This window comes from Salminus brasiliensis, chromosome 2 (genome assembly GCF_030463535.1).
Source record: "Salminus brasiliensis chromosome 2, fSalBra1.hap2, whole genome shotgun sequence".
Taxonomy (NCBI): domain Eukaryota; kingdom Metazoa; phylum Chordata; class Actinopteri; order Characiformes; family Bryconidae; genus Salminus; species Salminus brasiliensis.
Window position 1 is genome coordinate 26,136,962 of NC_132879.1, and position 27,838 is coordinate 26,164,799.

At 41.1% G+C, this 27,838-nt stretch overlaps 2 protein-coding genes across 6 annotated transcripts in view; both read right to left on the minus strand.

Moving 5' to 3' along the window:
- The window catches only part of LOC140548993 (small ribosomal subunit protein eS17), a 351,034-nt gene that overhangs the window by 5,391 nt on the left and 317,805 nt on the right, over positions 1–27,838 (minus strand). The gene's annotated exons all lie outside the window — the stretch shown is intronic.
- On the minus strand, positions 533–27,400 carry LOC140548943 (casein kinase I-like). 5 transcript variants are annotated; one of them, XM_072672125.1, is made up of 15 exons: positions 26,974–27,400; positions 23,826–23,887; positions 21,687–22,014; positions 18,800–18,840; positions 17,479–17,548; positions 10,485–10,636; positions 9,670–9,904; positions 9,398–9,483; positions 9,156–9,240; positions 8,719–8,867; positions 8,302–8,409; positions 6,838–6,948; positions 5,709–5,815; positions 5,384–5,407; positions 533–4,606 (listed from the first exon to the last, which is right to left on the minus strand). In XM_072672125.1, exons 3-15 carry the CDS (start codon positions 21,856–21,858, stop codon positions 4,552–4,554), a joined length of 1,395 nt encoding a protein of 464 aa, XP_072528226.1. In that variant the 5' UTR covers positions 21,859–22,014; positions 23,826–23,887; positions 26,974–27,400; the 3' UTR covers positions 533–4,551. The 5 variants fall into 5 exon arrangements, with proteins under 5 accessions (XP_072528226.1, XP_072528223.1, XP_072528243.1 ...); XM_072672122.1 differs by lacking the exon at positions 23,826–23,887; XM_072672142.1 differs by lacking the exons at positions 6,838–6,948; positions 23,826–23,887.

A 27,838-nucleotide genomic window follows, 5' to 3' on the forward strand; every position in this document is an offset into this window, starting at 1 on the left:
ACCTCTCTCAACAAAACGTGCAGAATGTAGAAACATTGAGCAGATGTTTTTTTTATTTTTTTTTATCACACCATTCTGAGTGAACTATAGAGACACTCAAACCAGCCCTTGTGGTACAAACGGTCCTGCTACAGTCAAAAATCACTAAGCCTACATTTCCCCTCCTTCTGATGGTTGATGTGAGCTTTGCCTGAAGCTGCCGGAGAATTAAATGAATGAGTAGGTGTGCGGGTCATCCTAATAAAGTGCTTAGAGAGTGCATATAAACCCTGGAGATGGGCGAGACCACTAAATGACCTCTTAGGTGATAACACAGTTGACATCAGTGGACAGAGGATAAGTAAGGAGAATGGCATTATTTTTGATGTGGAACAAATCAAGCCCTGTATTCCTATATGTTGTCATGAAAATTGTGCTAAAGCTGAATAGTAACACCTCTGTATCATTAAAGACGATATACGACGATATTTAAAAGAGCCTGAAAAGTCAGGTTCTTCTGATCCTTCAAGACAAAATACCTCTGACACAAAAGGAAGGTTAAGAGAGACTTTTTTTATTTGACATAAAAAAGGGTCCAAACTTGAGCTTCCCCCTTTGGGTGTAAGGAATAAAAAGTGAGTTTTCAGCGAGGTTGCGTGTGGCTGTTCACACGGTGCCTCTGAACAGCAGCCATTGCACACAAGGTCAGCCTGGCTGTCTGCAACAGAAACGTTCCAAAATCTGAAAAAACGTATGGGTTCTTCACAACTGGAGCCCTTAAGCACAGTTAAAGCGTTAAGATACATTTTGGATGTGACATTCAATATTTTAACACAATAATAGGCCTATTAATAGTACATCTTAGGGCCTGATTTTTCCAGACACAGGTTAAGCCCAGTACTCCAAACCTCCCTGATGACTGTGTCATACAGTCCAGGGCTAAGCTGAAACGGTGTCTGGAAAAATGACCCTTTAGGATAGAACCTGTAACTCTGAAACTGTAATCAGACCAATACCAGACAACTGCTTTTATAGCTTTATACAGGTTTGCTTTACACAGTTTAAGAACAGAAAGGCGCCCAAAAAAACCCCAAAACAAACAAACAAAAAAAAAATTAAGCCTGAAATAGACTTAATTTTGACCATAAGACCATCAAACAATTAAATATTTTACATAATTTACAACAGGAAAGAAATCATATTCTGCAGTTCAAAAGACATGACTGATGTCTGAGCATTTTTATCAGACCACAGTCCACCACACTACAGGCTGCGAAACAGTGGGAAATAATGGAATGCATTCCTCACATCGTCACTTTTTACTCATCTCACAGGATCAGCTTTCTCAGATGCAAAACAAGCAATCTTAGTTCTTGAGCAGTCCATGTAGTACTCTGTTCAGATGAGGTTTAATCTGTGAGCAGGAAACCAGCTGATCAGTTTTAGCACTGTGGAGTGGAATGTTGATGGCTGATGGTCTCTTTAACTGTGACCTTTCTTTTTTCAAGCACAAGTTTCTTTCGTCATAAATAGCAGTGGTTTAAAGAAAGGAACATCTGCAACTAACCTCCTGTTACCACTACCCCAGGGCATGTCTGTGTATGAGCACATCATCTCAGTGCATTCTCCCTGATTAAATGAGTTAAAAAATAAAAACATGAACTCATTGACTGCACAAATCCTGACGGATGTGGAACGGTGCTGGTACCACTGGCACAGCAGGAAAAGATGTATTGACAGAAAATACCCCATCATTTTTCTACGATGCTCCTGAGAGCCTCCTTGCTAAACCACCATGTTCCCCAACAGAGAAAAGAAGAATTCAATTAAATGAGATTAAAGTTTCTAGAAATCAAACCAGTCAAATAATGAAGCTAAAAGCTGAGTTATACCTGAATCCTTGAATATCGAATAGGTACAAGTGAGAAAGGGACAATGTGAAAGTCTTCTCATTCGCACTTCTGCATCATGTATACAGTGCCCAGGGGCTCGTTTTCACACAAAGCAGCTCAGTGTACAGTGGCCGATTCTGAACGTTTCGGTTTCAAGCATGCTGTTGCCTTGGATTAACAGTAACAGAGGTAATCTGATCGTAGATCAACTACTCTAGGATTCATCACGCAGACGGGCCCAGGTGAAACAAGGACAAGTGCATTTTAAACTCAAGTACATTTCAAGACTGGTTCAGTCAGTGTCCAATTTAAACATCATCAACAACAACAAAAGCTTCATAATTTAAAGCAAAAGCAAAACAAACAGAAACACAAATAAATGCACGCACAGTTTTACCCTATACAATTTACGAGAGAAGCATAAAATCCAGCCAAGACTCGGTCATCCACCCCACCAGGAGGCGCCACTGAGATCATAGTGTTTCCAAACAAACTGAAAGAAAATCACACAAACATTCAAAATCATCAATAAAACTCACAAATAAAGTCAACGTGTACGCTTGAAGGCAGCATACGTGCACGGATCACATCATAACACAACTCTCCTTTGAGGCATGGTTCATTAAAATACAAAATAAAAGTTGGTTTTGTTTCAAGGCAAAATATTTGGAAAAAAAGTACATTTCCATCTTTTAGACTGCAAGTGTTAATCAATATGTAAAAGCAAAACAGGCAAAACATTAAAAAACAACAAAAACAAACGTCTTAAGAGTAGAAAAGTGATGCAGTAGAATTAATGCTATAGACAGGCGGCTGCTTATACATGGAGAAACTCACATTCACGCCAACACATCAAAGCTAGTGGTTTGAGGACCAAAGCAGAAACGGAAGATTCAGAAAGATGCAGAACAACAGAGCGTGATGCATTCAATGTTAAGTCTTAGCTTTCTTCTCATTACAACCAGCATATACACATCTGAGTCTGAGAAGATGCAATAATCATAAACACCATTCATATATTCATGTTATCCATGTCCTGTCTCTGTGGCAGTCTTCTGTAGATCTTATCCCTGTGTCCACAACGATAAATCACACTTCAACACTAAGATTTGTTTTGTTCATAGGGTGTTGCCAGAGATTACTAGTCTGAAGGCTTTCTCAAAATATACATACATACATACATACATATATATAGTTAGGATAGGGGCTGGTCCAAAAGGAACTTTAAGGAGTTATCTATGTGATGCAGGTATCAGACTGGGTTCTTTACCCAGCTAAAATGGCTGGTGTGAGTGCAGCTCTGTAGAGTCAGTCTAGTTAAGGCATTACACAGTACGGCCAGCAGGGGACACAAGAGCAGAGGCCTGAAGTGATGAGAGAGAGAGCAACTCCAATCTCCTTACTGTACAATCACACTCACGTACACAGAAAACCCCCCGTAAAAAAAGACAATTAGCTGGGAGTTGTCTGTGGGGGAACAATCAACACATGAAAAGGAAGATTGACTGAAAAGTGCGAGAACATTGAGAGTGCTCCGGGAAAAGGTATCGCACACTCGGCAGCTGAGAGATCCTAAATTGCAGCAGTTAGCAAATGTGCTATGCAGTCTCGAGCTAAAACTTAGTGGTACTGAATTGCATTCTCTGTACACCTGCTGTAAACGTAGTGGGGGAGGGGGGAAGCCATGGGGAAGATCATGCAAACTACAATACGATTAAATACACAGTTTCATGAAATATGGCTTTTGGTTATCTAATCAAACATCTCACATGCCACGAATACCTTCAGGATAAATACTTTAATATATGGAGTAATCTTTCAGCCTTTGATCTTAAGGGCCGAGGACAAAATCCTTTCGCAGGTTAGTCCTCTATGCCCAATTCCTTCAGAACTGCGTACACTTCTACATACAGACAAGGTATGTATTGCACTTGAACATGCAATGCGGTTTCTGCCCACTGTAACACACTCCCCTAACTGTGATTGTCATGAAGTGGGGTTGTGGATGGGGAGGGTTAAAACGCTATTCCTACTGTGCCCCTGAATGATTCAAAATGAGGGTTTATTTTGTGGTGACACCACTGTGCACGTGTTGGTATTGCTGACGTTTGGTCTTGAAAGAATGAAGGAGTACATGGACTAGACATTTATATTCAGACTGCACTGCAGTAGAAACAAACCTGTGCACTGGAGTGTGAGCATATTGTGCTGTGGGGTCTAGGTACCACCAGGTGATGAATTCCCTCTTTGACTAAAGTGGGAGGAATGGGTCAAAAAATGGGAAGAAAAAGGCCAGACAGAAAGGAAGAGAAGGCCTTGAGCCATTTCAATGGTTTCTTTTTTTGGGGGGGGGACCAGACATCCTGCCAAAATGTCCATAGCTAAATGAGACCCTGCAGGAGAAATACAGCGAGATGGTCCTCTATTGACTGGCTCTTCATTAGGACAGACCGCCACAAAAACAACAACAACTAAAAAAAAATCTGAATGAAAGGCAGAATACAAGAGTGCAAGGTGGGAGACACAGTCATGCCCAGGAAGTGCCTCTGGACTGTTAAGGAGCCGGTCTAGGGCTTTAAACCATGGTGTGTTTGTTTCGGCCTTTTAGGTCCCAGCCGTGAGTGGCGTTCCCTGGAGAGGCTCACATCAGCAGTGCAGTGGAGATAAGGATTATTTCGGCTCATTTGTGCCTGGGAGAATTCTTCTTCCTCTTGCGTTTGAAGAAGCAGCAACACCTGAGGAGGAAAAGGAGATCAGAACACAAGCTATTAGGGGAATCCACACACTGAACCCACTTCAGTCCACAGATCTCACACAAGCACAGCCATTGTAACAAGACAAGATGTCAATGGGTTTGTGGGGGTTTGACAAGAACCATATTAAGTGCAAAACATAGACCACAGGACAACGACATGGCCGAGAACAAGAAGATGTACAGACATGCTGCGAAGAGAGATCTAAGACAGAGTGATACGTCAGACGACTTCTGAGCCCCGAGGAACGAGTCTACTGCCTCTACATCAACCAGCATAGAGCTAGTGACCTGCCATAAAAGCAGACACCTACTACAACGCCAGATTACAGTACGCCCTGAAGTAGTCAATTCTTTTATTATTACAATTCATTAATATATTAGTGTAAACTGTTTTCCATTAGATGTTGTTGGTAACATTTAGAACAAATAGTGTTTTTGAACACCTGTAAAAGCCTCTGAAAATTACAGTCAGCTACTGAAATGAGTCTACAGTACAAAGCTCATACAGTACATGCCCAGCCAGCCTCCCTCTGATGATACAGTCTGAACTAGGCTGGGTTTCCTGAAGGTATCTGAGCACAATGATTCTTAGATGGTGGAGCAAACATCACACTAAACACTATCATTACCAGTTAAGAATGGTGAAGATTCCTAACACTAAGATTCTTTTGGGAAACTAGGCCCTGGGTCAGAACTAGAGTTTATCCTGCCTGCCCGTCCCTGTAGTGGGATGAGTACAGGAGAGAGAGAAACTCACCACAAGTTGAGCATTTTCACGCAGCTACAGAAAGCGTAGAGAGAGAGATAGAGATTAATACTATCCACACAAATAGGTGGCGTGACAGGACATGCAACAGTGTAGCACAGAGGACAGAGGTGATAAGAAATGTATCACGCACACACACACACACACACACACACACACACACATACATACACACAAGGCAAGAGGGCAAGGTATGTGTAGACAATATGAATGGGACGAATAAGAAACATCTAGACCCTGTGAAAGCAAGAGGGGTGACTCTGACCTCGACAATTTTACAACACCGACATAAGGAAGAGAAAAAACAACAACATACTTAGCCTCATCCACCACTTCCACTTCTGCTTGTGTTGTTATTGGTGCATTGGAGTGAGCTGCTAAAGGGTCGTCTGCATTTAGTTCCCCATTGGTTGAGCTGACCACCTGCAACACAAAAAAAGACAATCAGAAAAGAGAAATTCACAAGATTATGAAAAGTTTATTGGTATTGTTCTCTCTTATTACTGCCCTCTGAAGAGCACATAATATAATCAAATATAACATAACATAAAACATAAAACTAAAATAAAAATAAAATAAAACTCTAATAAATGATTCATAAATGGATGCATCACATAAAGGAATAGTTCGGAAAGTTGAAAAACACTGGTTACTGGTTTTCACTGGTTTTGCCATAACCTAAATTTAGTCAGTCTTCCAAGACGGGAGATCTTCAAACCTGGACCTTGAATCTGGATTTTCCATAAAAGTCTAGGACATGACAAAACATGCCTTCGATAAGATCGTGTGGAATGACTCAGGAGCAAATTCTGGACACCCAACATGTCTATGAAGATCAAACACATTTACCCAGATAACATGCCCATGTGGAACTGTATGGTTAGCCCAACTGGGTACCAGAAAGATTCTGTGGGTTCCATGTTAGCCCCACTTATGATTGTCCACCACTAGGATCAGTAATGGGATCAGGAGGGGTTAAAAATGGGCCCATGTGAGGTTTACACTGCATTCCTGGCCTAGATGGGACCCATCTGAGACTAAGCTGGGCTGTAACAATAAATCCCATTTATAAAGCCCAACTGGGTCCCAGTAACAACACATGTACAACCCCACTCAGAGCTCACACGAGCATGTTAGCTGTTGCAAGTTAATGGGAAAAATAGTGTAAACATGATTTTTCATTAAACTATTCCTTTAATAAACAGTGAGCACCTTTGCACTAAAAAAGCCACTTAAAGCCATCTCATGTATAACAGCACTGTGCATTCATGAGCAGGCTGAATAAAACAAAGTCTACCGTTAGCTGGGGGCCAAGATGAGGAAAAAAATAAAGAGCGTATAACAAAAATGCTGCGTTTGTGCAACGGGAAAAGCGTGTGAGGCGCTGTGGTGTGGCAGAGGAGAGGTGAGGTGAGGGCCTGTGTGTTTCCAGGTCCTCGCTGTACCTGTGCGGAGCCCCCATGCCGATCAGCAGCCAGATACGAGCTCAGGTATGACAGGTTGGTCTGCCGGTGAGGCTGCACATCCCACGCTCCCCTGTGCTCCGAGCTGGCCGTCTACCCCACGCAAAAGCACCAGCAGCAGGGGGTGGGGCGAGTCGGTGGGAGAAAGGACGAGCAAAAGATAGAGAGAAAAAGGGGCAGAGGCAGGCGGCCATGCATCGCACACACAGAGCACAAACGAACCAACATGGGGGACAGAGGCAAGGCAGAGCGGTGTTAGTCATGTGGCAGATGCAACATGGTTATGAGACAAAAGGTAGGGGGAGTGACAAACGACACCCAAAACAAAACAAAATGAAAAAAAGAAGAACAGGAAAGTTAAAATGACTCCAACTGACTTGAAAAAGAACATGTGGCTGCAAACACTAGTGGCACGTGTCTATTCTGCTTGCAAGAGAGCTCATGAGCACCAAAAACGTATGACGATGCGAGGGCTAATACTCAGCATGACACATCCATCTTTCAGCCGTTCTCTCAGTCCAAGATCCCAGGAACCGCTCCAGTGACTCTGTCTTTTACAGTCAACCCAGAACAGCACATAATCCATCCATCTGTTCTTGTGATAATTAGCATATTCCAAGGCTGCGACTGGACTGGGCAGAGTACTGCAGGTTATTTTAAATGGGAGTCTTTGTCTATTTGGACAGAGTGTCCTTCTGCTGGTGACATGCACGCATGAGGCACATGGAGGCGGAGGGCGGCTGCTAACAGTGATGGATGAAAACAACAACCCGACCTCCCTACCAGCCAAGAGCACTGTTTCATTTGTCTCCCCAGTCTTTCCCTTTCACCCATCACCTCTCCTTGTCCCTCCTTCTATTTCCATTTTCTCCTTCTCCTCTTCTTTTCGCTCTCTAAATAGGGATCAGTTTACACTTGTACATCCCATAGTGACGAAGATCAGTACAGTCAGAGGTGTAGCTGATTCTGGGTCAGCACACTGAGATGCAGGCCAAGGTGTAGCGCTGGGTGATGTCAGTAGTTTAGAAGCAGTCTGAGATCAGCCAGACCAGCCACAGGACAGACAGAGTAGCACCACTCCAGCTTAGCCAATCAGAGTGAGGCATGGACAGCCTCGCCAATCAGTATGCAGTACGGCTGCTAGAGGAAGGAGGTGGTGGGTGGGTGGATGGGGGGGGGGGGGGGGGGTGGGTGGGTGCTGGAGCTTCTCCAGGATGGAAATTAATTTCTCTCTCCAGGGCTGTCCTTATGATTTCACTGCTCTTTGTCTCACTCTCTCATCATCACCTATCATCATCTATTTAATACCCCTAACAAACAAGAAGGTAACTGCCTAAACTACAATGCTGCATACAGTTAAACCATTCTGTCTTTTCAATTCATCACTCATTCGAGAAACCACTGCTGTTAACAGAGTCAATCGCGGACTAAAACTGAGCAGTGTACCTGGTTACGCAGTGGTTGATGTTGTGAAGGTCTTTCTCTGTTGGTATGAGTGTCTCTAGTGATGGCAGAGGCTCCTGAATCCACAGGAACTGCCCCAACTGGCGTTGGCTGGGAGAGACACAAACAGAAATTCAAAGCCATGAAATGTTCCCAAGATCACCATACCCAACTAAGATAAGCTATGATGTAATTACTTAATTGCCCAAAACGCCAATCCTCATCATTTTTTATTAAAATGGTCACCGTCATGCAAAAATCTCATATGCCCTTCTTAACTTTCAGTGGAAGTCAATCTACATGACAACGGTCAGATTATGTCAAATTATGACAAAAGTGTAAAAATAACAAAAAAGGAGATGCAAGGTTTATGTGCAACAGCGACAAAATGCAAAATTAACCCTAAGATTTAATACTCACTATTTGTCTGCCGACCCAGTCATATGTGTAGTCAAACGTATATCCTTTCCTCTCAAAAAGTTCAGTGAAGAGAGTCCTCAGATATTCGTAATCAGGCTTCTCAAAAAAATCTAACCGTCGGACATAGCGCAGGTATGTAGCCATCTCCTCTTCAGAGGCACAGAAAAGATAGATCACAAAAAGTATAATCTATAAGTGATATATTACTGGTACTACAATATGACATTAGCAATTGTTAAAATTTTGAAATGTGAACACTGTAAGCTTACTACATGCTAACAGTTTCTGTGGAAGTAACAATGCAGTGTGAAGATATTTTGTAGCTGTTCCCACAAAACAATTTACTAATAATAGCAATATTAATTATAAGTTAATGCATTTATTTACACAAAAGAAATAAGGTGTACTTAAATATTAATGTAAAAAAAAGATCATACCTGGGAAGTTCTCACAGAGAACCTCAATGGGAGTGTTCCGTTTGGTGTCTCCGATTTTCTGGTAACGCTCTTTCAGTGTGTCAGCCTGTTGGACGAGGCAGAAAGAAACTGTCAGATTTAAACAGATTCTATTTTTTTTTTTATATTTTCCTGCTAAAATGGCTAAACACCAAAAAAACAGCAACAAAAAGAAACCCCAAAGACCTAATGAGCTGAAAATCAGTGTGATGAGCCACCCTCACCTTCAGACCCTGCCATGGCAGACTACCCCTTAGGAAGTACATGAACATGTGACCAAGTGCTTCTAGGTCGTCCCGCCGACTTTGCTCTGGAAAAACGTCAAAAAAGCCAGGAAATGTTTATTACTGAGGATGATCAAAGTAAGCCTATAGTTAGGGTAAGCTACGGAAATCTTTCATTTTGACCCTCTTTCAAGGTGGGCCTTTCTGTGTGTGTGTCTAAATATATATACACACACACACACACACACACACACACACACACACACACACACCTTTTCCCAAGTGTGTGTTGATGGACATATAGCGAGCTGTGCCAGTCAGGCTCTTGTGTTCTCTGTAAGGTATGTGTTTTTTCGTCTCTGGGTCGATGTACTCCTTCGCCAGTCCAAAGTCAATGATGTGGATGATGTGCTCCTTTTTACTGCCTTGACGACCGATGAGGAAGTTCTCTGGCTTGACATCCCGGTAGATGAGGTTTTTTGAGTGGACATATTCCATCCGACTTATCTACACACAAAAACAACCCAGAGGATATTACCCAACAGTCTGAATGAGGCCTGTGCAAATAAATTAGCAAGGTAGAGGATACTGTGATCCAATTCTGAATCTCATTCAGTAATTGAGGCAAACTGGACCACAGGATAAGACCTGGGGCCAGATTTATAAAAGCTGGCAGTAACGGTGCTGCAGCACGCAAAACGTCTAGCTTGATATTTGGGTCCTTTTCATAAAATCACAGTTGATTTTATGAATCTTGCCTATTGTCTTTACAGGAAATCCAATAAGGTTTTCATTTCCAGTCCTATGGACCACACACTCATTCACCCTTATTCAACTAGTCAGCTAACTATCAATCAGCTGAGAGAGGTTGGATGTTCTATAGCATTGTCAATCTACAGTTAAACTGTGGGCATTGGTCAGCTCTCTCCTCTTCTCTCAGCTCTCTGTTTTAAGCAGCGCTATAACAGTGGGTGTACGCTAGCCATGTGCAATATGGGATAAAAATATCAATACTTTTCATTATACACAGTACATATTTTTATCTGATAAGTTGGATGTCAATGTAAGGCAAATACAGTATATTCACCAGCTGAATGGCGATCATGAGGACAGTCTTCAAGGAGAACGTTCGGTCGCACAGGTCAAACAAGTCCTCCAGACTGGGACCTAGCAGCTCCAGAACCATTGCGTTATACTTTCCACAAGGGCCAAAGTAGTAGACCTGCGGCAACCCCTCCACTAATGAAGAGAGAGAAAGAGAGAGAGTGTGTGTGTGTGTGTGTGTGTGTTATCTTTTAATTACCAATTTAGCTAAAAAATTTTGGTATGGAACTCCAATATGGATTTAATTTAGGAACACTTAATTGAGTGACTGGCCCAGTTTAGAAAAAGGACTAAGCTTCCTTAAGAACTTTATTAAAACAACTATCACTATACATACAGTACATACTCAAGGTCCTTTGTAAAGGATGTGTAAAGCATTGCATGTATATGTGTATATACAAAACATCATAACTCAAGGTTCCAGCTGGATGATGGCTCTTTGTTTGGTTAAATTGTTCTCTAGGATGGAAATCCTGTTGTATTAGATTCTCCTACTCAACTAGCAATACAGAGGGATTAGGAAAAATATAGACAGTGTGGGGGTTTCTGGGGAACGGTTTAAAACCACTGTTTTATAACCACACTTTTAAATAGTTTTATATTATACCAGGACCAGAAATGATCGTCACCTGCTATTCTGACAGCAATCATACACATGTTCCTCGAGATCACTATGTGTAGAAGTCACAGAATTCCCACTTGTGTTTGATCGCGCTCTTGGTGGCTGTAATATAGCTATAGTATTTTTAAAACATGAAGAAAGCTTCCGTACTCTGGGGCTTATTCTCACACGGTATGCTTGACTGAACCTCATTCTCCTCTACTTGCTTGACAAAACGATTTGCTAGGGTAATAGTTTCCTAAATGGTAGCCTAAATCCTGGGCACAACTACAGCCGCAAGAAAAAGTAAGATTGCTGCACCGATTACATTTAAGATGTGGCCTGATTATCTAAAGTCACGATTACAGACAAACACAATCCAACTAATAACACGCACAGTGTTAATGACTTCTCCAAGAGCTAACTGGAAAAAGGTGTTCCAACTAAGATGATGAGCTTAAAAGTGGGGGGTTTACAGGTTTGGACCACAAAGCCTGGTAACTAATCTGCTCCTTCACGTTAGTGAGAGCCATGCCTTGATGCAAACAACTTTCAGAAGATTTCAGAAGCCATATTATGGAGATGCATGGAGGGTCAGTGGGAAGTGTGAGATTCCCAGTGTTTTTATAGTCTGCTACAACTTAATATATTTGCCCAAGACAAAAGTAGAACGTTTTAGCACAAATGTACAATGCTATGTTTGGAATAATGAGAACATTGCCCACCAACACCAAAACCTCATCATATCTGTGGGAAGCATGGTTTGAAGCTGCTTTGCTGCCACAGATGCCTTTTGTGTGTCTGTGTGTTTTACTAGGGTAGTTAAACTGTGTCTGTCTATAATAGTGACTTCAATAATGATCAGACCAAGAAATTAGTATCCGAAATCCAGGTACTTCCAAACGGTTCACTTACTTTTTCTCACAGCTGTAAAAAAAAAAAGCACTGGTGTTGGCACTGCTGTTAGCTCCCTTTAGACCTGCTCCAGTATTACGCAGCTGCTGTACTCTACACTACTGTGGCATGTCAAAAGTATCATGTTACTGAAGAAGGTCATGTTAACACGTGCTGTTAAAAGGGTTAGCACTCATAAAAATGACATTTTCTTTTAAACCCTTTAGTGGGGAAAAACAGCTACTGCTGCAGAACTAGACAGTGGGGAATCCTAATGAATAAACCAGCTGTCTATATGGTTTATGATTTTGAATGCAATTGAGTGCTATTGAATGACGGGGCATAATTCAGAGTAGTCCAGAGAGAGGTTTCTGTGAATTATACTGGACACGCTCTCAGTCATATTTATGTGTGCAGTGGAGATCACCTTCTGTTTTTTAATGCAGGCTGGAGGAATTAAGTGTGAACATAAACACGGCTGTGTCTTAGCACTCCACGCCCAAACAAACACATATACACACACACAGACACGCGCACAGACACACACATACAACAAAGGACAACCATTAATTTAAGCAACCCGTATAGAACATCTTCCGGATTACAACAGCCGGCATTAATATAAATAATGTAATCTATCCATCCATCAAGTGGGTGTCATGGAGCACTGCCAACACAACACGCCACTTGTAAAACCCAGAAAAAAAGCTCTGATGCTACTCACTAAGCTTTGCTGGGTTACATCTTCCATATTATAACCCTGAAGCTGAAAAGGGGCTATGTGTAGGATATGGAGGTGGGCAGTATGACAATTTATTTTCTTCATGATATTCAGGATTACTAAGGATACTGTAAATACAAGGGGTGTAACAGGACACAAAAGTTACAGTTCGGCTCACACCAAGGTTTGGACATCACATAAAACTAACCTAGATTTCTTGCATTTATTAATTTTGTCCATTGTTCCATTTACAGACACCAATCAGCTTGAGCTAAGCTTAACATGGCCTGTTGCTTACAGCTTAAGGCAGGAGTTCTTTTTTGCCACCAGTTCCCAGGTGACCCTTATTTGTGCTGTACTTAGATGTGATCCATGCAGCTGTGATTCAGATTCAAGCTGTAATCTTCAGTATGAACTAGGGGTGTAATGGTAGCTTAGAACATGTATTTGTACCAAACCGTCATGGCAAGGGGGCGTCCCTGTTGTATCAAACTCAATCTGAACGGTTAGGTGCAAAACAAGGTGAAAACCGAACCATTTGGTTTTTGGAGTACAGTTTGGTAAAATATCACCATGTTTTGTTTTGTTCCCACCTGTGTTGTCAGCTACAGGGCTGTATTTACCTCTAAAGACACACTAAAGATAATACAAATTAAATGGTAGAGGGCGCATCACATGAAACACTTCCTCTACTATTTAAGATGATCTTAATATCACAAAGCCCCCTGGGCCAGTAAGCTGCTCTGATCTCCCTTACGGTCAGAATTTCACTGGAGCTTTACTGGGAAGAAACCAGTAACTGCAGACAAACAGGGTTATTTTTGACATCGGTCTAACTGCAGGGAGCTCACGACACGCTGCAACACGAGACTTTCACAATGATGCGCTACAAGCACGGCCGCTCGCGGGCTCAAGCTTTTGGTGTTTCTCCTGTCATCTCACGTGTGTGAGTGTGCATACTGCTAACACAAGGCTAAATCATTTTCCGGGTACAACTTGCTCTTGATTTGGTTGGAATGTAACACAGTAATTTGGTTCCGCATTATGTTCATTAATCTTAGCACACTGTTCTCCGTACGACTGTACGACTTTTTGGTATAAATACACGTACGGTTACACCCCTAGTGGATTTATCGTCATGTAAGATACTGACATTTTTTTTTTCATTAAAAGAACAAAATTAATCATATTACTGCATTTTATCCATGAGTCAAAATATCATAAACATGTTCTCAAGTATGGTGATTTAATATTTTCATCATATCACCCAACCATAACAGCCACTGAAAGCAGATTACAAATCCATACACAATTAAATAAAAACGAATGACCAATGTGAATACCTTTTATCAATTCACGCCATGTTCAAGGTCTGTCAGCTTGTTTGTGTACATTATTACAGATGCCACAACTGCACTGAACAGATGGCACAGCACAGAAAAGCAAGCACATAACACTGACACTGAAACACTGATCTTGTATTATCTGCAGTGAGGGTAGACGCCAGAAGGAAAAGATTTGTTCAAGCCCACGTGTTGTACCTACAGGGTCCCAACAGATAACACAAACGGAACCTCCGTCCTAGAAGCTCTTAATGTCCCAAAGAGAATCAGTCTCTTTAATGAGAGTGAGACATGTCTGGAGGGACCCAGAGTGGGTGTTCCACTCTCTGTTGGGCAACAATGGAATATCCCAACTTCTCCTGCTTTTAAAGCATCCATCAGATCATTTCTTTACAAATGCACACTCAATCTAACTACTCTGAAATGCTGACTTATTGTTTTATACATCACCAAATCACAATCATGGTGTCAGTAAACTCCATCATTACCAACATTAATCATCTCAGAGAGTTCACCAGGTTCTGCATGAATCATAAGCACAGCATGTAGGCTTTTGGAAAAAAAAAAACTGAATTATGTAACTCGTCCCACACCAAACTTCAACAAATCGGCAACATTTTATCTTCCAAGTCCTCCAGCTAAATCTTGACTGACACACATTCCTAGAATTAATGTTCCTAAATTAGAGATGATTCCTGACATGTAAGCTTTACTAAATTACATCAATGATTTCACTGGCTGATTAGTTTGTGTGTGTGTGTGTGTGTGTGTGTATGTGTGCGCTTGCATATGTTTGTGTGAGAGAGTCCGCCTACATCAAATCTTCCAAACTCTTGCAAGAAAAAAAATGAGGCTACTTAAACTACAGCCTTAAAATGCCTTCTTCAGGGGTTCTTTGGTAAAGGTAATGGGCTAATATAGAATATTCAAATAATTCAACTCAAATAATTACCTGAATGTTTAAAAGTTATATAAAATCAAAGTTGTGTATATATATATATATATATATATATATATATATATATATATATATACACACATACATATACAAATTTGTGTTGGTAGCCTGTTCATTTCCCTCACACATTTGTAAGGAACATGTATTTGTGGGATGAGCTGACTACATGGGTTGCGCCCCTGATTTTAAATCATTATTATTCCAAAAAAAAAAATATATATTATATAAATATAATATTATTTATAAATCATTAATCAAAACTTAATATAAAAAACATTAATTTAATACTATTCCTTTAAAAAAATCTACATAGCACTACCACAACATAAGGATTAATGCAATGGACTGTTAATAAGGAAGTGTTTGTGTGTCTGTGTGGGAGAGAGACATGAGCGTGCGTGACAGTTCAACACCCATATCAGGGAAGTGCTTAAATGTATACTATCCAACACACAGGACTGTTCATCCATTTTAATAGAGTTAGTGAGGAAGAGGGGGAGAAAGAGAGCACGCATGATGCACACAGACACAAGTCTACCCTACTCCATCAAAGTAGCCGTACTGATCTGTCTTGATTCAGTAGAGAAATGCTGCACAGCGCTTCACATGCAATTGACAAACAAGTTCAGCGGAGACTGGGCTGGGTATAGGTGAATAACCAAACACATACCTACATCCAGTACACACATACATAGGCACACAAAGGTTTTGGCACTCCTGGTCAAAACATCTGTTACTGGGAACAGTTAGGTGAGCAGATGATGGGGGACTTTTACACAGTTTTCAGTTTGCATGCACTGCTGTTCTGAGGCCTCTCTACAGAGCAATGATGTTCAGGTCAGGAACCGTAAGGGCCATGGCAAAAACCTTCAGCTTGTACCTAGCGAGGTCATCCATTGCTGAGTTTGAGGTTCTGTCGCGATCTTGTTCATATGTCCCTTTGAAAACTGATGCTGAATTATGTGGTGATGACACAGAAAAGGTTTACTTTTGGAGCCTCTTCATGACCGGTCACATTTGTGCACCACCACTCCAGAGCCTGCTAGATATTTCTGTTTTGGTTTAGCAATCCTACAAGCAGTTCCAACCCAACGTTTTCTTGGTCTTCCAGACTGCAACTGGACTTCAACCATTCCTATAAACTGCTACTGCTAAAATACATAAATGGATGACATAAGGAAATAGCTACCTTAACAAGCATAGTCTTCTCCTGCTTTGTGGACATACATTTATACATGTTGCAGTGCAAGGCAGGTGCTTAGAAGAGCTGTGAATTTGGACAGAGTTTAAGGAATATTTACAAAGCTCCTGGCCTTCTTTAGCGATGACTGTGAGCAATTCATAGCCCTAACAAAGTCATTAAGGTCGGAGAGCTTTTCAATGGTGCGCTTTTTCTTTTTTGAAAAGAATAGTTCACTGTCAACTTTATGCCTTTAGGAGATCAGTGCATCTGCAACAATTTACAGTAACACAAATTCTGTCCAGAGGCGCCCAAACAATTTCATGCCACTGTGTTTATAGATCACGCACGGCATACATGCATACTGTAATACCTTGGTATTACTATACATGTAGTTCTACAATGATAACAAATTGTATAAGGAAAATACCAAAAACGAATGAACTAATCAATATTATGGTATCTTTCACAGAAACACACACACACACAGCTGCACTTCACAGCAAAGCCGCAGCATTAAGCTAAACTTCCTGTGCTCGACCAAACTTCCTGTTTAAGTCTATATGCACAGAGATGAAATCTCCCACTGATGACCTAAAATGGTACCCACCGCTCAGGAATAACCACTAGGCTACATCTAACTAAGAGATACAGCCCAAAGCACAAATACAAATAACCTTCAAATAACAGGAAGATGCAGGTATAACACCCCCCCCCAAAAAAAAAAGACAAATAAATAAATAAAACTCACACACACACACTTAAGAGCCAGGGAATGAGTAAGCCACATTACTGCTACAAAAATACTCACTTATGAAGTGCTGACCTGTGAGAAACTGACTAGAGCTGAACACTCAAATTACATTCAATAGGTTTATATATAGGTTTTCCCATTAAGGCATCCATGGGCCCGCTTACACCTGGCATTAACATGCGATTTGTATGTGGATAACGCAGTGGAACAACAGACGGCTTTATCAGAAAATGAGAAGGACTATTTAAACTGCAAGGGACCAAACTCTGTAATACTGCTCTCATATACCAGTAAGACCATGAGAGATGTGTCTTGGGGGTGTTTACACCTGACTTTTCATGTGGACAACAAAAATCTCAATGTGATCCGATCCTGAGAAGCACATGTTCATGCCAGGTGTAAAAGGCCCCATAAGAGTTAACAATGAACATGCACTTGATACATACTGTAATAAGCCTTAAAATAAATGTATATATAAAAAAAGAAGTGAGATCATTGGCCAGAGTGGGAAATAGACATTGGTTACCTGTGCTGCCCAGAGTTTTATAGAACCGGTACTCCAAATGTAGCTGTGGTGCCCTCGACTTCACAGGCTCCTGTACAATAACAAAGAGAAGCAGCATTAACATTACACTTAAGAGATTTCAGAAAAGATTCTTTCATTCAGTCATTTTTGTAACATGACACATTATTTGTCATGTTATTTTAGCACATCACTATGCATACATGTCCATGCAGTCCCTTGAAGTTCTTACAAGGACTCCCATGAGACTGCTAAGAGGCACAATAGTCTAGTCTAATCACTGACCCCAGTGTCATAAGTTTATTTCCTGGCAACACCACAGCCATCATCCTCTCTAGATCTAGCTAGCAGAACCTGACCAAACTTGACATGAGCTTCTCCTGTGAGTAGTGCTGTAACGAATCACAAAACTTTGTTCTGTTTCGGTTTCATCAGATCATTATTTCTGATCTCTCGCTTCCTCTCTCTTATTACTGTAAAAAGTTAAGGTGGTAAAAGTGTATTGTACACTGTTATGGTAAATCCTGGCAATTAATGTGTGTGCACCCCGAAATGTGGGGGCAATTCATTACACCATTAGCTGTGAGACACATCAGGTCCATAAAAAACACACAAAATGGCAGTTGCTGGTGTTGGCCAGGGTGACCAGGGTGAAATACAAATCAGACATTATCTTAATTATCATTATTTATTATATTTAAATATTTATAATATAACACCTATGACCGGGGAAAGTTGGAGTTTAAACACAACATTTATTTCATTATTTATTTATACCCCCCCCACACACACACACACACAAGCCCCACAAGAAGCTACCAGTGCTGAAAAGTTTGGCATGTGGTTCCTCCGAGGTCACATGAAGCCAGCTATTACATCTTATTGAACATCACTGCACAGCTGAACAAGCTTGGTGGGCAACATGAATTAATTTTTTGTTGCATTTTAACAAACACATAATGTAAACAATCTTGCTTTTTGTGTTGCTGCCCATGGGAACAGGTTAGAGTGGTCGTCACAAACATTTCAGAAGTGCATCCCTGTCTAGGAATACATTTTTATAGATTCGATTGTACATGTAATAACGAACATAAACATGAATGCATTTGAACAAAAACAATGTAGATCACCACACTGATTTGGTGTCATGAATAGCACTTCATGAAAAAAATAGCCAAACACATTTATGGTAGTACTGACAACTATTGCAGTCTAAAGCCCTCTGCACTTCCGAAGAATTAGCATCAAGACTTCCGATTATAAACCACATATAATAATAAAAAGCACTATTCAGAAATCAGGAATTTCTCCAGACATTACTTACCAGTTTTATTGCCACATATTCATTGGTGTAAAGGTTCTTACCTGGAAAAAAAGAACAGAGGGAAAAAAATTAGTCATCACTAAGGGCCTGAAAAGCTTTGGGTTAATGATAGCCCTAAAATAACTTTCTGTATCTAATATGTTGTAATTCAGTGCCGTGATAGCTCCTTGGATTTGCTGTAGATTGTCTCTTCTATGCTAAGCTTAAGAATAATTAAAGCAATTCTGGTCCTTGTTAATGATGCTTAAAGTGGCTAGCTAGTGAACCTGAATCAGGTGAATCTGGAAAGTCAGATTAGAGAAAACTAAAACATTCAGAACTTTAAATCCCCAGGACTGAGACTGGGAATCACTTTCTTAAAGCCTATATTACATGTTTACTCATGCTGTTCATTGACTTATTTAGCATTTGCCAAATGCCTTTCATAAATACCATTGTACGTGTGAGAGGTATTAGAGATGCCGTGTAGAAAAAGACAGAAAGAAAAATGAAAGTGTACTTTCTACCACTTCCTTACACTTCCTAGACTGATGTGATGACACCATGATGAATCACACCAGATAAGGTGTTAAGCTCAAAAATAATATCGCTTATGGTACTAGTATCTCCCAAAGTCAGAGAAATCACAATTTACGGGTCACAGCAAGCAGAACAAGGCCAGGCTACACAGGGAGATCATGTCACAGGATGACAGATTTACAAGGTTATGCATGTTTGATGAGTTACGTTCAGACTGTTCTATTCACTCTACTCAAAAATGTGTTTTACAGACTCCTTTTACTGACGCTTGCTGCGACTTGAAGGCAATGGCAAAAGCCGATCTGCACCAAGAGCCCTTCAAGTTTCTAGTACAGTTCGGCTCGACCCGCCATTCCTTAAGATCCACGGAAGACAAGCATCCAGACTTTTTTTCTGTCCTGCCACCGAAGTGGTGGAACGAACTTCCCCTGGGTGTCCGAACAGCAGAGTCGCTCACTGTCTTCAAACGCAGACTCAAGACCCACCTCTTCTGAGAAACTACTAATACTTGGGCAAAGTGTAGTGTCAAGTATTATGGTCTCCATATTGACTTGTATTTTGCAGTGTCTAAGCTTAGAGGTATCTTTGAATTTTTAGTCTATTTAAACTAGCTGAGGTTATTCCTTAGTAAAAGAATTAATCATGTCATCATACGGCAAGGATCAGATCTGTGTGTGCTGCCAGGTTTAACACTTACATTCCTACAAATCCTAGGCCATCAAGCTTTCAGGCTTTCTGCACTCACACATAAAAGGCTGGAGGGTGCTTCAAAGCGATACCATAGAAGAACCATAAGCTCCATTCACCAATTTCTCCCTAAGAATTTTCCTAAACTTGTTATTGAGAAAAGTCCCAACAACAAGTCTTTGTCTGATTTGTCTGAAAATGGACCATTTACACATTTCCTTCATCTCCTGTTAGCAGGTAATTTTATTCACAGTCGAAACAAACCAAAACAAATGACACAGTCCAGCTTTAAGGCATTTTACTGTGTTCCTCAGTGCCACAACTCCAAACAAACACCCATATCTGGCTTTTCAAACATTTCCAACCAAGCACATGCTAAGACCTAAATGGAACTAGACAAACTGAGGGTTCCAAGTAAATGCAGGTGTTCTGTTAAGATGTGTTACTCAACGTTATGTCCTACTTAGTGGCTGTGCACATGTGCAGCCCCAGAACTGTGGGATGATAAAACTTTACCTTGGGTGCAATCGTAGCTTACTGTTATTATTTGCTTGAGTGTTACAAAACTGTATATAGTGATTCAGTATGTCCAAATATCCTGCCTATACTTCAGCTGGGAACATTTTCTCATATGATGATTATAGCGCATTTCAATAAACCACCTGCTGCTACGCCTTTAAAATACACTGTGGCAGCACAACCAGTGTTCTATAAGACTACTTCAGGTAGATTCATGCTCCAAGGTGGTGCTGTACCCTGCCGTTTTTCTTGGAATGCATTTTAACAGCCCAAGATTAGAGAATCTGTTTGTTCAAGAGCATCCACGTGGCTTGGAACAGACGTTAACAGCCAGGACAAGGAGGAGAACGTCAGTGATCATCAATGACATCTTTAGCACCTGAACATGACCACACGTCTCTGCTTGCTCCTGGTAAATTCATTCATTTGTTAATATTACAATGTGGGCTTGAATAATAATAGTTTGTGTTGATATTGGTAAATGTCAAAAACTGTGTAAGTGGGTTTTAATAACAATTTCGTTCATACGTTTAATTGGTAAATGAGGCCCCGTGTTTGTTCCTTAAAGAATCATGTTTGTAAAGAGATGTGTGAATGCAGGTCTTGCTTTGCATTGTGTCACGCCTCCCTCTTCCCGTCTGTGTTTCCAGCATGCTGTTGCGAAGACCATAAAAAGCGGCTGCTAAACAACAGAGCAGTTAGATAAGGAGGCACCAAATTCAGCCCATCTTCACCAAGTCTGTGAAAAATCTCAGGGTGAGAGAACGCTGGCATCACTCGGTGACTGCCACTTCTCCCCATGTCCTGCCTATTTACTCCATTTTGTGCGATTCCTGATTTCTGTGCTGCCGCGGCTATTCAGTTCCAACTCTGTTAAGCCCAGCTGTCAGCATCGCACCTAACCTGCTCCAACCCAGTGGCTGCTAGCATTGCGGCTAACCTGCTCCACTCTGCTGAGCCTGCCTGCTGTGCCTGTCAGCATTGTGGCTCTCCTGCTCCAATCCTGCTGAGCCTGGTTGTTAGCACTGCGACTAATCTGCTCCAAAACTTCTATGCTATATTCATGTTTTAAATGTCGGATACATCCCCTTTAGGAGTTTGTGGCTACGGTAAACTCTTATTCGATCACACTCTACTTTGACTTTAAAGACATAACACTTACCAAGCTTCAGCTCCCCAAAGTTTCCACATCCGATTTTCTTCCCCACGCGGAAATTTGGTCCAACCATCAGCACGCCAGAGGACCCAGAAGGGCGCGAGTGTGCACTGCGTCCTGGAGCGGCCTTGCTGCTCCGAGCTGGCCGCTCGCCCTCCTTCTCCCGTGTGTGCTCCATCGCTGTGGGCACTGAGGGAGCAAGAAAGGCCCCTGAAAGAGCACCTCAGCCTGGGAGTACGGGCATGGGAGGTGGGGGGGGGTATCAGGAACCACACGGCAGCCTCTCACTGCTGGAACATCATGACTGGTGCTCCGGGGAGGGGGTGCAGCTGACCTGTGTTCAGAAAAATTGAAGAATTATGATCATGTTTTTAAAGACTGCCATAAATCCGAAAGCAGCCAATGCAACACCTAAATCTTAGATGTGCTGTCTGTATGTGCATTAGCCTATCCATCAGTATACAACCCACAAATCCTGTGTGTCCACACAACCTCTAAATGCAATAATTACATTCATTTAATCACAGTTGTGTACATAATGTGCTGGAAAGAAACACCTGCTCTGCTCTTTTTTCCTCCTTCCTACATATTTTCCCCCTAACATTAACCGTCTGGAGTCTTCGAACAAACCAGCACATCAAATGCAATTTTTCTCAATGTTTCTGTTAATATCCTAAATCTATAGACTCAATGGACATTCACTGTTTGTTTTTTGTTTTTTTTTACAGGAAATATGAAGAATGTCTCAAATTGGACTTTAGGTTTTCATGTTTAGTGTTGAGTATCACACAGTACTCTAGGTCATACATCATCTAATATGCAAGTGCCTTTAAATGCACATTTAAGAAGATATACGAAAATCTGGAAATCTGCCCTTTTAGAGGAGAATTTGAGGGTTTAAAAACAATGACCATAAGTAATTTTATATTTTTCTAATATAAATTTAAGGTATTTTCCTAATTTCACTTCACTCGTTGATCACTAAAGTGATTAGTCCCCACATGATCCACATCAATACGAATTTGCATAATAAGCATAATGTTAACTTAATAAAGGCAATATGCACTCTGAACAACAATGACAGATTTGAGAAAACAGAACAACTTATGCTTAATTGTTGCTGTTAATGAAAAGCAAATCTAAAGACAGGACTATCAGATTTCCAAACAGAACCACTTCTCCACAGCAGAACCAATTACAATCTCCATTTCGGCGAGAAGCGGGACTTTTCCCAAACAGTGAATTAGTTCTGATTCAATGAGAGAACTGCATTGACGATGTTCATGAACAGGTCTATTGGGACAAATTATTTTATTGCTCTTCCAGCTCTACACCATATGTAGAGCTGATAGATACTGTTAGTCAGCAGTCCAGTTGTCTTTTATCAGTCACAGAAAATTGCCATCTGTCAGTCAGTAATGTTAAAAAATGCTAAAATGTGCAAATGAGCAACAACTTCATGCCTCTTTTTAAAGAAATGGACACAATGTCGGGTTTTTCAATAAAATTGTCTGGTCCGCTTTGACAATGAAGTGTGACATAGTAACGTGGCCCGTTATCTCAAATGAGTTAGAAACCTCTTCGCTGTAACATACTGCAGCAATGTTTCAGCACAATAGAGTGAATAGGAAGTGGGTTGCTTCTTTGTAGACCGGCTCTGGCTTCAGAAGCTACTTAAAAGAGGTCTGAAGTTATTTTGCTCTATTTAAAATGCTCTGGCTCAGCCGAATTGACCATTATTAAAGGAAAGAGCAAAGACTTTGCTCCCCACAAAATTCTCTTCTTATGACTTTCTCAAAGCAAAGAACGATAGAATATAAGAGCAGCGGTTTTATGAACTAACACCAATGTGAACTTGCTTCAAGAATTTTTTTTTACATAACTACAAATGGCTTTGAGACACACAATGTTGCTTACGTTCAAGGGTGTAGAGAGGAGTGCAGTCACAAGGTAGCAAAAGTGTATTAACATCAAGCATAAAGTCATGTAAATAAGTTAGCACACCTTGAGAAAACCTTTGTCTATTTTAATGTTTACTTATATATGACAAGCTTCAACATTAAACATATATCTTCACTTGAACAATAACAGATGTTTAGGTAGTATTAGATATGGAGGTAATGTAGCAAAACACATAAAACTGACCATAGTGAGATCCAAAGAGCTTTCTGAGGCCTTCAGGAAGAGGGCTGTAGATGCAGATGAGTCTGGGAAATTCCCAAAACAATCAGAAATCAGCAGTTCCACTGTTCGCAAAATAATTTACATGTGCAACAACTGCCAACATGGCCAGGTTAGACCGTCCTAGCAAGTCAGTCCAACAGCAGAACACAAAATGAGTAAACAACAATCAACAACAATCCTGAAATGTCATCACCCTTGCTGCAAAAACAGATTATTAATTAATTACATTTATTTATTGATTACAGTTTACAAATGATTTTTAAAACCACTAAACCACTTTGATTGGTTTAGTTATGTTACCTCCATCTCTGTATGTTGTTTAAATGAAGATCAAAGGTCCATATGTTTAAATATATTAACAACGGTTTTCATGGGGTGTCCCAACTTTTTCACATGACTATAGTTTAACAAACATGTTGTCAAATTCCTATGCTGCCTTTACCTGACTACAAATCCATGGTGAGATTTTTTTCCAGAATGAGAACCAATCTAACCAGATATCTGCTGGTGTGCTAATGGACCAAACTGATGTACAACAACTGTAATAATGTATTTTATTTTTTGTGACCAAGTGTTGACCATGCATATTTAATACCATTTAAATATTCAATCATGTCTCCAACATGTGCACTACATTAAGCTCTCTGTTAATAATTCATGGCAGAAGATTTTTAGACCATCACCCTTGGATCCAAGCTCATTTCCCAGTATTGTCCATTCCATTTCCCCCATTACAATAACGGGCGAGGGCCTTAGCTGCAGCACACTTGTATGTCAGTGCACTTTCTTTGAGTTTTAGGTGACGCAAATTAGTGAAATTAGACCAGTTTCCTAGGAATTACATCCTGCTTGATGATTATTGTGTTACAAGGTCATACACACTTTTTTAGGACGGCACACTTTGGCAAGTTACGAATTCATAATTTACAGCCTTTTTAGATCCATTTATGAAGACTCTTTTAGGAATTACGTTTTTATGTATGTGACATGAAGTAGTGACTACTACAACTGTGCAAGAACCATAGACCTAGACTGAGATTAACTGGAGAATCCTGAGCTGAGTCTAGGTTTTCTACGTCTGGCTGCAGAACACAGGCATTAGTCAGCTTGGTGGGCAGTGATGCAGAGCTATTCTCAGAGCCATTGATCAGAACTGGTAAATAAGCCCTGCCATGAGGCAGCCATGCAGCGCACCACCACACGGCTCACAGATCATACAAGACAACAGACACTCAATCTGGGAGAGATCATGTATTATTCAGACTCTTAAAAGGTTCAGCTAGGGCTCCAATCACAGTGAGCTTTGGGTCATTTCAATGGCAAACCAACTAAGAGAACAGATTCAGCTGACTGCATGGTTTTACCTGGTGGATAAATCAGTTTTCTTTATTTGCATGAATCTTGAAAAATCTTCCAAAACATTGGCACTGCAAAGAGGGCCTATTCATCCCAGGACAGGAAAACACAAGCACAAAACTTCTAATCCAGGTAAACCCCACAAACTGCCTCAGTCAAAAGGCTGGGCCATGTTTCATGATGTCAAAAGCTGCATAATGTCAAAGACAATGTTCGCTTTGAGTGTGAGAGACTCATTCTGCTGTTTATCAGTGATCGTAGGACAACCGTTGGGATTGTTCAGGGAAACTCACACCTGGACAAGCAAGTTTGATACCTGGTTATAACCTTTTTTCCCCAGAGAATTCAGTGTTTAATTCATTTAAATGAATCCTCTAAATACAGCTGGGCAATATGACGATATTTAATCGCATCATGAAAAAATTTTGATCATGTTATTGTGATAAACAATGTGCTTTTCTAAGCTTAATAAACACTGATCAACCGCATGTTTCATTACAAACAGTGTAATTAGACGAAGTGCAGCAGATGTTTAATAAAATTACTGCACTCACTACGGAGGCGTCTCTGAATAGAAGTTTTTTTAGGAATCGGTCTCTACTGATGTATTTAGTCAAAGATACTCACTGTATTGTGAAAAAAATATCTTTAAATATTGTGATCGCTCAGCCCTACCTTCAAATGTATGAATTCACCACAGCAAATCTAAACCATCAGCTGTAGAGCCGACCGCAAAATGCACCCTTGTACAGTGTTAGGCTAAGCCTACAGAAAAATCAATGTGGGCTGTGGGCTAAAACCCTTTAGTTACAGTTTTGGCGAGTGTGTTGACTGGTGATTTGTTATGTGATGAAATCCAGACATGGGAAGGCAGTTAGATCTAAGAAAGAGGGGAAATTTGATTGAAATATTTCCATCAGTCTCCATTAATATAGTCTTTTTACCGATGTGTGCAGTTTTCTAACTGAGAGTAATCACTTTGTCACAAGTACCCTACTAAACATATCCCAGTTGGGTCCTTTCAGGCCCATCCCTGAGACGAGCTACAGTAGTGCCCGCAGACCCGCAGGTTAACTGCTCTATCTATTTATTCAGGCTGTTTGTACCATACAGCGTTGTAAGACACGTTTTTACCAACTTTGTACACACAATGCAGTTAAGCTTTTAACAGAGGGAGGGTCTGACAAAACACTGAGGCTAGAAACAGCCTATACCTCACGACTCACACCAAACAGATGGGCTATATGATAAACGACTGACAAAATGCAACTGTAAACATTCATCTAACCTGACTGGCTTGACACACCAAACCGGATGAGTGCAAGACGACATATCTGAAGCATGATAACACGAAGAGGAAACAAAAAATGGCTATTTAGCTAGCACTAGCTAGCTCCAGCCAGCTTCCTGGACGCGACCCCACATTACTGTAACAGTTGGCATCAGGAGAGGGACAGCTTTTCTACTGAACTATCAGGAATCCAGGCAGTGGAGTATCATCAGCCGAGCTAGTCCTACACTCACTAGCTCTAACCCCATCAGTTCCTGCAGGAGAGACAAGCTGGTTGGGTAAACATTAAGCGTGGGAGAGGTCGGTTTTGGCGTTTGAACTGGTTTCCTCTTGCTTTATTCGTCAACGACGCAAACCGACCAGTCTTGGAGTGGTTAGCTAGCCTGCCTGCTCCCAAGTTAGCAGCCCAACCAGCGAGCAAATGGATAGCGCTTCAATTTCACGGAAAACGAAGACACGTACCGTAAGGACGCCGAATGACGTTCGGATCACTTCATGTCCGGCCTCAGTACAATCCTCTAACAGTCTTCCTGGAGTGAAATAAACGCCAGTTTTTGTTCTTTCTCGCAGAGCCGTGTCTGTGTCGGTGGGTCCTACACTCCCGGAACACCGCCGCCTATGGAGCTCATCCGGGTAATCGCGGCATGTTTTTGTTCAGGCATCAGTAGAGAATCGTTTCAGTTCGAGTCCGATGGATCCAACTGTGCACAGCCTGGCGTCCCTCCAGTTCACTCCATCCAAATGAAAGTCTTCTTAAAAGAGTCTGTTCCTCCGACACATAAACCTCAGTACGATGCAACCCGTACGACCATGTTTGTCAAACGCGGTTTCTGGACTAAACGCTTGCGCTGGTGGAGAGGCAGCGCTGTGCTTGCTGCTGGTGCCCTCTCGAGGACAGCGCTCACACTGTGCACCAACTAGGGCCGACTAAGACAGCGGTGGTCACTCATGGAAGCAGATCAATTGGTCAGTCTATTTGCGTTTTGGCCTGCATTGTTGAGCTTAAGCTTTACAGTCCCCCTTTTTCAATCTGTACGTTTACATTTAAGGCTTATCCAGAGCCAATTACAACAGTGCTTTGCTATTTACACAAGAAAAACCTCAGCTAGTGCAACTATGCATCAAAAGGTGTCAAGAAACAGAAGAGAAAATTAGTCAGGCATTCTTCCATTTAAATTCCCTCAATTTAACAAAAATGCCCCCTTAGTTTGGTGCAGACATTTTAAGCAGAAATAACTAATTTAAGGGAACGTCACATAACAGGCTCCATACAAAATACTACCAGTGGCGGTTTTATTTTTCCACACTGGTGTACAAATTTACTCAT

Coding starts and splice junctions, on each gene's coding strand:
- LOC140548943 (XM_072672122.1), bottom strand. CDS start 21,858: ATGGAGCACACACGGGAGAAGGAGGGCGAGCGGCCAGCTCGGAGCAGC. Junction 9,484..9,669: donor CAACACACACTTGGGAAAAG/GTGTGTGTGTGT, acceptor ACGTTTTTCCAG/AGCAAAGTCGGCGGGACGAC. Junction 6,949..8,301: donor ATCAACCACTGCGTAACCAG/GTACACTGCTCA, acceptor TGCGTGGGGTAG/ACGGCCAGCTCGGAGCACAG.